Source organism: Rhinopithecus bieti, unplaced genomic scaffold, assembly GCF_001698545.2.
Source record: "Rhinopithecus bieti isolate Rb0 unplaced genomic scaffold, ASM169854v2 scaffold_10548, whole genome shotgun sequence".
In the NCBI taxonomy this organism is placed as follows: Eukaryota; Metazoa; Chordata; class Mammalia; order Primates; family Cercopithecidae; genus Rhinopithecus; species Rhinopithecus bieti.
In genome coordinates, this window is record NW_016806834.1 from 2,646,280 (window position 1) to 2,658,454 (window position 12,175).

Consider the following 12,175-nt stretch of genomic DNA (forward strand, 5'->3'; position numbering starts at 1 on the left):
AGTCTCCTGAGTAACTGGGATTACAGGCATGTGCCACCACGCCCAGCTAATTTTGTATTTTTAGTAGAGACGGGGTTTCTCCATGTTGATCAGGCTGGTCTGGAACTCCCAACCTCAGGTAATCTGTCCTCCTCGGCCACCCAGGATTACCGGGATTACAGGCGTGAGCCACTGCGCCCGGCCCAAAATTCTTTTTTTTTTTAAAAACGGAATCTCACTCTGTCGCCCAGACTGGAGTGCAGTGGCGCCATCTTGGCCCACTGCAACCTCCACTTTCTGGGTTCAAGTGATTCTCCTGCCTCAGCCTCCTGAGTAGCTGGGACTACAGGCGGGTGCCACCACACTCGGCTAAATTTTTTTGTATTTCTAGTAGAGATGGGGTTTCACTATGTTGGCCAGACTGGTCTGGAACTCCTGACCTCAAGTGATCCGCCTGCCTCAGCCTCCCAAAGTGATGGGATTACAGGCGTGGACCATAGTGCCTGGCTAATTTTGCGTTTTAGTGGAGAGGGGTTTCACCATGTTGGCCAGGGTGGTCTTGAACTCCCGACCTCAGGTGATCTGCCCACCTCAGCCTCCTAAAGTGCTGGGATTACAAGGGTGAGCCACTACGCCCGGCCTGTGATGGTTAATGTGCCAACTTCTAGAGGATTGGTGCTCAGATATTTGGCAAAATTTGGGTGTTTCTGTGAGGGTATTTTGAATGAAATTAACATTTGAATTGGTAGACGGAGTAAATTGCCCTCCCTAATGTAGGTGGGTCCCATCTAACCAGTTGAAAGCTTGACTAGAACAAAAAGACGGACCCTCTCCTGAGTAAGAGAGACTTCCTTCTGCCTGACTGCTTTGAGACCGGCAGGACGTTGGCTTTTCCCAGCCTTCAGACTCACAAGTAAACACTGGCTCCATCTGGGTCTTAGACTCGGCCTTTGGACTGGAACTACACCATTGGTTCTCAGGCCTTTGGATTTGGACTGGAACTATATCATCACCTTTCTTGGGTCTTCAGCTTGCCAGCTTACCCTGAAGATCTCGGGGATCTTGGGATTTATTAGCTTCCATAATCAAAAAGCCAATTTTTTATAATAAGACTATCTGTCAGTCTATCAATCTATCTACTATTGGTTCTGTTTTCCTGGAGAATCCTGACTAATGTATATTTACTTAAAAAAAAAAAGACATTTTCTCACATGATCAGAATATAACTGTCAGACTCTAGAAATTAACATAGATACAGTACTATTATCTAATCTACAGACCTTATTCAAAATTTGCCAATTGTTCACTTCTATCCTATATATAAGATGAAATATTTTCTGGTCCAGGATCCGATCTAGGATCACATGTTGCATTCAGTTGTTATATCTCTTTGTTTTCCATTAACTTGGAATAGTTTCCTAGATTTTGTCTTTCATGACTTTGGCAGTTTTGAAGTTACAGACACTTATTTTGTAGAATGTCCCTCAATCTGGATTTCTTTATGATTAAAATTTAGCACATGCATTTTTTGGCCAGAATACTGCACAAGTAATGTTGAATTCTTCTCTGTGAAACTTACCAGGGCACGTGATCTTTATTTTTCTTATTACTAGTGATAATTCTGATCATTTGATTAAGATGGTATCTGTCAGGCTTTTCCACTATAAAATTCCTTTTCTGTCTGTAATTGTGGAAGATTCTTTAAGTCTATCTACTTTCCTATTTCTCCATTAATTTTTTTCCCACTAATTTTAGCATCTGAGAAGTATATTTGAGACATCTCTTAGGGGTTGTTGAAGATGAAATGAGATCATGGGGGTGGGGCTGAGGTGTGGTATGTGATCACCTGGGGAGAGAGTAGATGGTGAGAAAAGAATCAGAATGTTTATTAGAAAGGCCACTCTGGTGAGGAGTGGGAAGAGTAGAAGCAGCGAGAGGAGTAGAAAAGTCTGTTGGTAGTCTGGGTGAAAGATAACCTGAGTGAAGGCACAAGATGGACTAGAGAGAAGTAAATTGATTAGAAAGCTGCTACAAAGATGGCATCTATAGGACTTACTTTGGTTAGGACCTTGCAGTTTGCAAATCCAGTGAAATCCCACTTCTACTAAAAATACAAAAATTAGCCGGGTATGGTGGCACATTCCTGTAATCCCAGCTACTTGGGAGACTGAGGCAGGAGAATCTCTTGAACCCGGGAGGCGGAGGTTGCAGTGGGTGGAGATTGTGCCATTGCACTCCAGTCTAGGCGACAGAGCGAAACTCCATCTCAAAAAAAAAAAAAAAAACAAGCACAGTACCGAATGGTGAGTGCTGTCACCAGGATACGAACGAAGAGATGTGGGCACAGCAAGGATATTTGTGTGGGAGTAGGGAAGTTCTCCTCTAATAATTCTTTCTTACTTTTTTTGTACAGAGGAAGGAACAATGGCTGGATAAATGAAATGACTTCATTAAGCCCAACATCTAGTTAGTGAGAGGGTGAATGACATCATGAGGAGCATGTTCTTTGAGTCAGGCAGACCTAGACTCTAATCATGTGGCTGTGTGACCTTCAGCAATTATTATTATTATTTTTTTGAGATAGAGTCTTGCTGTGTCGCCCAGGCTGGAATGCAGTGGCGCTGTTTCGGCTCACTGCAACCTCTGCCTTCTGGGCTCAAGTAATCCTCCAACCTCAGCCTCCCAAGTAGCTGAGACCACAAGTCACAGGTGTGTGCCCCACCACACTCAGTTAATTTTTGTATTTTTTGTAGAGATGGGGTTTCGCCATGTTGCCCAGGCTGGTCTCAAACTCCCGGGTAAAAGCCATCTGCCTTGGTCTCCCAAAGTGCTGGGATTACAGGCGTGAGCCACCGCACCCAGCCCAGCAATTGTTTTAATCCCTGTGAGCTTCAGTTTATTTGTGAAACACATAATTTTATCTACTTTGTAGGCAGTTGCTACTGTGGGGTTTATCCTAGTAGGGTTTCAACATTATCTTTTTTTTCTTTCACCCTTCTTATGGCACAGAGCACTGTGATAGAAGTAAAAAAGAAATCAGAGGTCAAGTCCAGGCGCAGTGGCTCACACCTGTAATCCCAGCACTTTGGGAGTTCGAGACCAGCCTGGACAACATGGCAAAACCCTGTTTCTACTAAAAATACAAAAATTAGCTGGATGTGGTGGCGCATGCCTGTAATCTCAGCTATTTGTCGGCTGAGGCATGAGAATCACTTAAACCCAAGAAGCAGAGGTTGCAGTGAGCTGAGATTCTGCCACTGTACTCCAGCCTGGGTGACAGAGTGAGACTCTGTCTGGGAAAAAAAAAAAAAAAGAGGAGGTCAGAGAAAGAAAGGAAGGTCAGCATGCCCCTCAAGCAGGGCCTTATGGGGTGCCAGGATTGCGGTAGGGTCCCCTATCATCTGGGTTTTGTTCTCAGCCCTGTAGGTCTGAAAAGTTGACACTATTAGAACTTCTAGGACTGACTGGCTTCTTGGGGAGGGACCCATGCTAACAAAGTACACACGAAATTTATGATTAGTCCAAAATGCAAATTCATTGAATTCTATGATGAACATCTTTCTATAACTGGCTCCCCCTACTTCAGTTTTATGTTTTTATCTTGGAATAGAACAATCAGAAAGTTGTTAATTGAGCACAGAATCTGAATGAAGGAACTTGGATAGTCTTCAGAAATATTTCACCCAGGCTGTGAGAAAAGTCTGATGCTTTCATAACCAAGGACCCTTTTCTAGTAGGCCAAACTTTGCCTCTGCCAGATATATTTTATTGTTGGTGAAAACATAACATATTCCTACTACAATTGCCACCTGTTTGGACTCTATGTAGACCGCACCTTTCTGTTAACATTCATCTTCTCAAATGATACAATCAATTGGATTAGAAGGATCTTAGGTTACACCCTCGTCATCTCTGTCTGAACTTTGGTGTTTCCCAAATCTATACCAGCATTCTTACCAGGAGTAATCTCTATACGTAGCTGATTTTAACTAATTCAACTCTCAGAGTTCACCATATTTCCTCCATTTTCTGGAGGCATTTCATCACAGACTTGTTTGTACTACTTTCAATTATCTATACACCCATTGCCCAACAGCACACATCCAATAAATGCCAGTTGAATAAACTGGTGAGAATAAAGGAGAAAACATCAGAAAAGGTGTCAAAGAATAAGATTTAAGTATTTTCTGGCCGGGTGCAATGGCTCACGCCTGTAATCCCAGAATTTTGGGAGGTTGAGGCGGGCAGATCATTTGAGGTCAGGAGTTCGAGACCAGCCTAGCCAACATTCGAGATTTGAGATCAGGAGTTAGAGATTAGCCTGGTCAACATTAGTAGAGATGAAACCCCATCTCTACTAAAAATACAAAAATTAGCCGGGCATGGTGGTGGACATCTGTCATCCCAGCTACTCGGGAGGCTGAGATGGGAGGATCGCTTGAACCCGGGTGGGTGGGGGCGGGGTAGAGGAGGTGGTGGTGGAGGTTGCAGTGAGCTCAGAAGTGCTCCAGCCTGGGCGACAGAGCGAAACTCCGCCTCAAAAAAACAAAAAACCCCACAAGTCTATTTTTTCTCTCTAGCATTCTACCTGACCTTAAGGGATACTAAGGAAAGGGTGAGAATGGTGTAGGAGATGTAGGACTCCCAGAGATGGGACGTTGAGGAGGAAGAAACACAAGAGCTTTCAGGTTCATCTGTTATATAAGATAAAAGAAAAAAAGAAGAGCTTTAAGGAAAGATTTCTAAGGCCGCTGGAGTCACACCAGCAATTAATGCCTGACAGCAAAGTTACCCTTTCCCGGCTGTTGCTGAAATCTAAGGGATGATGATGAGGTGGACAAGGGAGCATGGAGAAAAAGTTTTAAGGGATGTTAAGGAAGCAACTGACTGGACATGCTGAGACGAAGGGAAGAGTAGAGTAGATTTCGGCTTAGTTATCTGTAAGTATGCTGGCGCATTTCAGGAAGAGGGTAAAGAGGGGAGGTTGTTTGCATGAGTTCGCGTTCGAATAGGCTGAGGTTGAGTTTGAGTCTGAGGTGCTCGTTGGGACAAGTAGTAGGTTGAAGTATTCAGTAAGCAGTTAGGCACAAGGGTCTGAGCTTCTGAAACAAATTTGGATGTTAGTTGAAAGCATACAAATAGGTAAGACTCTTCGGGATAAGTGAAGAATTGGAGATAGAGAAGCAGAATCCAGCTGGACTCGCAGATTTAGAGATGGCATGGGGAAGCAGGATAAGAAAAGTCGGCGAGGTAAGAAGAAAAACGGAGGGCGACATTTTGAAAGCCAAGGGAGTAAGTTTCAAGGCCGCCTCCTGGAGGTCAAGAAGATGACAAATCTAGCCTCGGTCAAACTGAATTCCAAGGAGTGCAGGCGGGTGGGGTGGGGCGGAGTCGCTGCGGGCGACTTAAGTTGAGGGGCGAGAAAGGAGGCAGCCTTAGTAGTACTTGTATTTTTAAAGGGAATTTGGCTGTGACGAGACAGAAAGGGCGGGGCGGGACTTGGTAGTTTAGAGCTCAAGGGGATCAGCGGCTTCAGAATCCCCTACTCTTGCGTGAGAGTAACTCTCAGTCTACGGATGTCTTCTGCAGTTTCTTAGAGTCCATGTTGGGATTTACCGGCTGTAAACTAAACAAAGCAAAGCAAAAACCCGTAGTGCAAGACAGAACCAGCATTTTGTTTGAAAGCCTACTCTCTTTAAAGATCCTGGCATGCAAATAAGGGGCTTTAATGTGGCTCTCAGCGATTGGTAGATACTTACGAAATCCGTCATTTCCTTTCGAGCCAGGATGCAAACCAAGAGGCGGCTTTCTGCTTTTCTATTGGCTGTTGGATACGGCTCCGCTTTTAGCCAATCAAACGACTTCCCTTCACCCCTCCCGGTAGCTCTTATAAATTACATCAAATTGGTTATTCTTTCCACATTCTTCTCCTTGTAAAAGAAGCTGTAACTGCAATTTTGGCCGTAATGTCAGGACGCGGAAAGCAGGGAGGCAAGGCCCGCGCTAAGGCCAAGTCGCGCTCGTCCCGCGCTGGCCTCCAGTTCCCGGTGGGGCGAGTGCACCGCTTGCTGCGCAAGGGCAACTACGCGGAGCGGGTGGGGGCAGGCGCCCCGGTGTACCTGGCGGCGGTCCTCGAGTACCTGACCGCGGAAATTCTGGAGCTAGCGGGCAACGCGGCTCGGGACAACAAGAAGACGCGCATCATCCCTCGCCATCTGCAACTAGCCGTGAGGAATGACGAAGAGCTCAACAAGTTACTCGGGGGTGTCACCATTGCCCAGGGCGGCGTCTTGCCCAATATCCAAGCTGTCCTGTTGCCCAAGAAAACGGAGAGTCACAAGCCTGGCAAGAACAAGTAATTAAGAGGCTTGACACCATACTCATTCACCCCAAAGGCTCTTTTAAGAGCCACCAAAGTGTCAAATGAAGGGCTGATCACGAAATAGCGCATTAGCTCTTTTTTTGAAAACTTGGGTGGCTCTAAAAAGAGCCTTTGGTCTTTGGTTTGTTTGTCTGCATTTATTTGCTTTTGGCTTTGTGGCTTTCGGTTTTCTTTGGTAACAGAACGGCCTGGATGTTAGGCAAAACGCCGCCCTGGGCGATGGTGACTTTGCCCAGCAGCTTGTTCAGTTCCTCGTCGTTGCGGATGGCCAGCTGGAGGTGACGAGGGATGATGCGCGTCTTCTTGTTGTCCCGAGCCGCGTTGCCCGCCAGCTCCAGGATCTCGGCGGTCAGGTACTCGAGGACCGCCGCCATGTAGACTGGCGCGCCGGCCCCCACCCGCTCCGCGTAGTTGCCTTTGCGTAGCAAGCGGTGCACTCGCCCTACCGGGAACTGGAGGCCGGCTCGGGACGAGCGCGACTTGGCCTTGGCGCGGGCCTTGCCTCCTTGTTTGCCACGACCAGACATGACTGAAATCAAGGTTAAACACAGAAAATGCTCAGAACCTCGCTACAAAATAAGCTTGAAAGAGAACCAAGAGGAAAGCCTTTATAAGCTTTCCTAGGGGTGGGGTCTAGAACGAGTTTTTCATTGGTCCTAATATGGCTTCAGAACCGGCCAATCAAGTCAAGAGTCGGTGTTGTTGCGTACGCATTGCTGAAAACGCAAGGTCCGCACACGGACCAATGGAAATGAATGACTTTCGGAGCCCTAATTTGCATAAGGTGGTTATAAAAGAATCAGGCCCGCCCATTCTCTTACTTCTTTTCTTGGCTAAGCTGCGTTTGTACTGTGTCTTACCATGCCTGAACCGGCAAAATCCGCTCCGGCTCCTAAAAAGGGCTCCAAGAAAGCCGTCACCAAAGCCCAGAAGAAAGACGGCAAGAAGCGCAAGCGCAGCCGCAAAGAGAGCTACTCCATCTACGTGTACAAGGTGCTGAAGCAGGTCCACCCCGACACCGGCATCTCGTCCAAGGCCATGGGCATCATGAACTCCTTCGTCAACGACATTTTCGAGCGCATCGCGGGAGAGGCGTCCCGCCTGGCGCACTACAACAAGCGCTCCACCATCACGTCCCGCGAGATCCAGACGGCCGTGCGCCTGCTGCTGCCCGGCGAGCTGGCCAAGCACGCCGTGTCCGAGGGCACCAAGGCTGTCACCAAGTACACCAGCTCCAAGTGAGTCCCTGCCGGGACCTGGCGCTCGCTCGCTCGAGTCGCCGGCTGCTTGACTCCAAAGGCTCTTTTCAGAGCCACCCACCTAATCAGTAGAAAAGAGCTTGTTCACTTACTCCCTTAGTTTCTTCTCATAAAGTAAGTTATTTTAGTGTAAAGGTCATGGGAAGTGGCACACATAGCTTTTTAACCATTTGGAACTTGAGGTCCCTGGTGCATGATTGGATTTGCTTTTCAATCTAGAGCGTGTCTTCACTCATTGTGCTGCTTAGCTTTCCCAGGAGTCGGTTCTCAATTAGGATGTTGGGAATCCGCCTCTTTACCCGCCCCCACTCGCGCCCCACACTGGCGCCCTGGTGGCTTCTTGGGTCTGTTTCATTCTAAAACGAAGTGGCTGAGTTCGGCTGTTATTTAAGAGAACTCCAGGACACAATTCAGCCCAGGTTCCGCAAACACTGCGTGACAGCTCTGTATGACTGACGCTTGGCAGCACCTTTTGTGTCCGGTCACCAGTTCTGCCGTGCGATGGGGTCTCCTGTGGATACCAGCCGTTCTGTGTAGTTTGGACGAAGCCCGCGCAGCCGAGTCCCAGCCTTTTCCTGATTGGGCGACATGAATATTCAAATTCTGCGCCTCTTTCCAATTTGTAGATTTCAGTTTCCGTCGTTCACTTTGAGACTTTGAAATTCCTATTTCTCGTTTTGTTGATAATTATCGCATTTAATGGTCTCTGCTTTAAATGGTAAGGCTACGGCCCCAGGTCACTGCGAGGCACTTACCGTGTAGATACGGGCTCAAAAGTCACCTCTCAGAGACCTACGTCATCCACTAAGGAATTCGCGCCACTCATACTTGCCTGTCTCATTTTATCTTCCTTCTAGCAGCTGTCTGAAATTGGTTCGTCTGTTTTCTTGTTTATGGTATTCTCAAGCCCTTGACAGACCGGCTGGTGTGGTTTTCCCGTGCATCTTCAGCCTGGCACATTATGGACACTTACTTAAATACTACGTATTGATGTAATATTGTTGGGTTAGTTTTTCCATCCCATCCTTTTCTTAATCGCTTTCGTGGATGGATGATGGGTGCTGTTCATTTCCATTAGATGTATGTGAAGGCACGGTGAAAATGGAAATGTTTTTGGAGCTACTTCCTCAAATGTATCCTTAGTCACCTCAGTGCAACAGCTGGGAGGGGGCCGTGTTAAGATTTTTTTTGCATCAAAGAGGAGGTGGCAATGGTAGATCCACCCTTATGCTTCCCAGTTTAGCATAACCTCTTTTGGATTTTCATCAAATTCAGCGTATTGGTCACTGGAAAGAGCCTTTTCCTTCTTTTCTTACTCTCCCCTCTTGGTGTTCCCCTCTTAAAAGGAGAGGAGCTTTTAATTGACAGTCACCACCTCATTTGCTTTTCAGGAGGCCATGCAAGATAGGCAGGACTACAGGGTTAATCTCCTTTTTACAAATGAGGCCAAGGGAAGCCTCATTGGTTCACAGTCATGCAGCTCATACTGTCCACCCTTGTATTCTCAGATGCAGGACAATTGCATTTTAGTTTTATTTTGTGGAGGTACAGAATATTTAGTCTTTCTGTCCAACCCTTGATTCTGCCGAGGAAGACACTGATGGTTTGATGAGTGATTCAACTCTGTTTTGGCTAAGGGTTTTGGAGTTGATAGCAGGGGTCTGATGAATCCAAATGAGCTCTAGACATTATCACAGGCTGAATAAATCTTAACTGTCTCCTACATGTGTGTTTTCAAATGTGTGTAGATGCTATTGTTATTAATAAAGTTACCAATTAATTTAAAGGCTTTGCTGGATTCTTTTATCTACAGTATATATTTCTCAATGAATGAAATTAACAGATACAACTTACACAGGGTCTGTAGAAAAGCATGGGTGCCTCTGATCTGGGGGATGACTATTTATAAGCCACCAGCCAAACTGCTGCCCCAAAGGTGCACTAGGGCTGAAATAGTCTCTTACAAGGCCACTGTTAATACTTAGTAATTGAAAAATATATGATCACAAATAGAAAGCAGTACAAATAAGATGGAAAAACTAAAGTTCATAATTAAGTTAAGCTAACACCTACGGAGCACTTACTATGTGCCAGGTAGTGTTCTAGGCCCTTTATACATATTGACTCATCTAATTCTCACCAGGACCTCAGGAAATAGTACCGTTATTATCACCCATTTTACAGATAAGGAAACTGAGGCAAAGAGAAGCCTTTCTTCAGAAACTCTCCAGAGGATAAGCTCCTAGGTTAGCAGCTAAGGGACTTGAGAAACAGGGTCATTCTGAAAACCTGGACCCTTCCCTGTGTTTTAGGGGGAAATATCTATGCTTTAGAATTGAAAAGAAATATCACTGGTTTTATTCTCTTCAGAGTGCACCCTGGATGTAAATCCTGGGTAGTGGTGGCTGAGTACATTGAGGGTGGAATTAGGTGGCTGTGAGCCTCCATCCCAGAGGTCATAGCTCAACTCAATTGAGTTTGTCCCCACAGTGGTGGGGCTCACCAGCTGGAATCCTTTCACTGACAAGAGAGAGCCTTAGTTGCTGGTTTTGGGCTCCTCCTGGGGATGATGATCACTGGGAAGGATGTTACAGAGTGAGGAAGGGGGAAGAGGTGATAGATTTGATATTTTAACTCTGGAGGAGAAGTAATTGGTGAGATTAGTCCTCAAGAACCTCTTTGATCATTTCTCCTGCTCAGACATCTTTAAGCATTTGCTTATGTTGAGGTTAATAACAATAATTGTTAAAATAATGATTGCTTCCCCTTACTGAGCACTTAACTGTTTACCTTAAACTTACTTAGCAGTAAGCTAAGAGTTTACCTTACACTTACTTAGCAGGATGGTCTCGATCTCCTGACCTCGTGATCCGCCTGCCTCGGCCTCCTGAAGTGCTGGGATTACAAGCGTGAGCCACTGTGCCCAGCCTACAGCCACTTGTTAAGATAGGTTCTGTTGGCCGCACGCAGTGGCTCACACCTGTAATCCCAGGTGGGTGGATCATTTGAGGTCAGGAGTTCAAGACCAGCCTGGCTAACATGGTGAAACCCCACCTCCACTAAAAATACAAAAATTGGCATGGTGGTGGGCGCCTATAGTCCCAGCTACTCAGGAGGCTGAGGCAGGAGAATCCCTTGAACCTGGGAGATGGAGGCTGCTGCCACTGCACTCCAGCCTGGGTGACAAAGGAAAACACTATCTAAAAAAAAAAAAAAAAAGGACCAGAAGGACACTGTCATAGCTCGTAATATTGCTTATCAATAATTCTGTAGTAGGCCTGAAGGGCAGCTCTGTTTGGGTTTCAGAAATTGACCCTTAAGTGAGAGACTGTCCATGTAACCGAGGGGACTAGGTTTAATAATTCATTTAATATGTGTGATTGAAAATCTGTATCTACTAATGTTTTAAATATTAATTATCTATGAACATTATTAAATTCTGTAAGAACAGCATTCTAGGACCATTTTCTTCTCTCTGACTCCTAAGCATTGTTAGGTGTGATATCATTTGTTCTTTCATTCAAGAATTTATTGAGTATCTGTGAAGATGGCAGGTAATCTGCTAGGTAGTGAGGACAGAAAATTGAACAGGAGTGGCTTCTGCCTTCCTGGACCTCCAGTGACTAGAAGAGAAGACATATTAATCCCGTGACTATGAGAAAGTGTGACAAGTATTACAACTGTAGAGGTATAGATACAGAGAGTGTAATGGAGGGAGTCCTAACTTCACTTCACGTTGGTGGGTGTAGGGAAGGCCTCCCTGAGGAAAGGACCTTTAGGATGACACTTGACAAGGATAGGAAGGGTGTACCAGGCAGTGGATGGCATGGGCAAAGGCCTGGAGAGAGTGGAAAAGATCATGCTCAGGTAGATAGGAAGAACTGCAGGAAGTCTAGTACAGGTGGCGGTTACAGGGCAAGGAGGACAGAGCAGCATCAAGAGGTTAGACGGGTAGACAGAGCCAGATCTTGGCAGGACTAGGCTCGAATGTGTAAATTGACTTTAAAGAACCCAATGAGCTCCTAGGCTGACCTGACTATGGGAACAGAAAGGAGCTGTGTGGTACTAAAACCAGAAGAGTTAAAGTCTCAGAGGCCACATGGTTTATGCCCATGAAGCACTCCCTGGAGCACATGGTACCCTGAGCCTCAAAAGTATGTGTTTGTTCCCTGCAACAGGGCTTCCCTTAAAGTGGAAATGGCTTTGTCAGGCCAACCAGGTTGACAACAACTGCCATGGTCACCTGCCTCTGTGTGCTGCAGGTGGCCTTCTCATTATAGTTTGCCTTTCTTTACAACTGTGCTTCCATGGAATGATGGGTGGATCAGTGGAACCCAATACGTGCTCTTTAGAGAGTTGTCTCCAGGATGTAGGTTATCATGATCCTCCGTCCTCTATTTTATGTAAATTGGTACTTAGAGGCTTGATTAGATTTAGGTTTACTTTTTTACCCCATGACATGACTACTTCATAGGTGGTACTATTTCTTTTCTATAAGGAGACATATAATGTCTAGCTGCTTCTTTTTTTGTGTAACAGCAGTGATTGATTCTCA

At 45.9% G+C, this 12,175-nt stretch overlaps 3 protein-coding genes across 3 annotated transcripts; 2 read left to right on the plus strand and 1 right to left on the minus strand.

Annotated features, from left to right (window-relative positions):
• Positions 1–5,753: 5,753 nt before the first annotated feature.
• On the plus strand, positions 5,754–6,424 carry H2AC21 (H2A clustered histone 21). The gene has a single exon (XM_017877857.1). The coding sequence runs from the start codon at positions 5,946–5,948 to the stop codon at positions 6,336–6,338; it is 393 nt and encodes a 130-aa protein (XP_017733346.1). The 5' UTR covers positions 5,754–5,945; the 3' UTR covers positions 6,339–6,424.
• A 63-nt stretch (positions 6,425–6,487) lies between these two features.
• On the minus strand, positions 6,488–6,937 carry H2AC20 (H2A clustered histone 20). The gene has a single exon (XM_017877858.1). The coding sequence runs from the start codon at positions 6,886–6,888 to the stop codon at positions 6,499–6,501; it is 390 nt and encodes a 129-aa protein (XP_017733347.1). The 5' UTR covers positions 6,889–6,937; the 3' UTR covers positions 6,488–6,498.
• Positions 6,938–7,162: 225 nt separating this feature from the next.
• Positions 7,163–9,406, plus strand: H2BC21 (H2B clustered histone 21). The gene has a single exon (XM_017877859.1). It carries the CDS (start codon positions 7,223–7,225, stop codon positions 7,601–7,603), a length of 381 nt encoding a protein of 126 aa, XP_017733348.1. The 5' UTR covers positions 7,163–7,222; the 3' UTR covers positions 7,604–9,406.
• Positions 9,407–12,175: the final 2,769 nt, after the last annotated feature.

What these genes read in the sequence shown, in the direction of transcription:
- H2AC20 (XM_017877858.1), bottom strand. Translation starts at nt 6,888, where the DNA reads ATGTCTGGTCGTGGCAAACAAGGAGGCAAGGCCCGCGCCAAGGCCAAG.
- H2BC21 (XM_017877859.1), top strand. Translation starts at nt 7,223, where the DNA reads ATGCCTGAACCGGCAAAATCCGCTCCGGCTCCTAAAAAGGGCTCCAAG.
- H2AC21 (XM_017877857.1), top strand. Translation starts at nt 5,946, where the DNA reads ATGTCAGGACGCGGAAAGCAGGGAGGCAAGGCCCGCGCTAAGGCCAAG.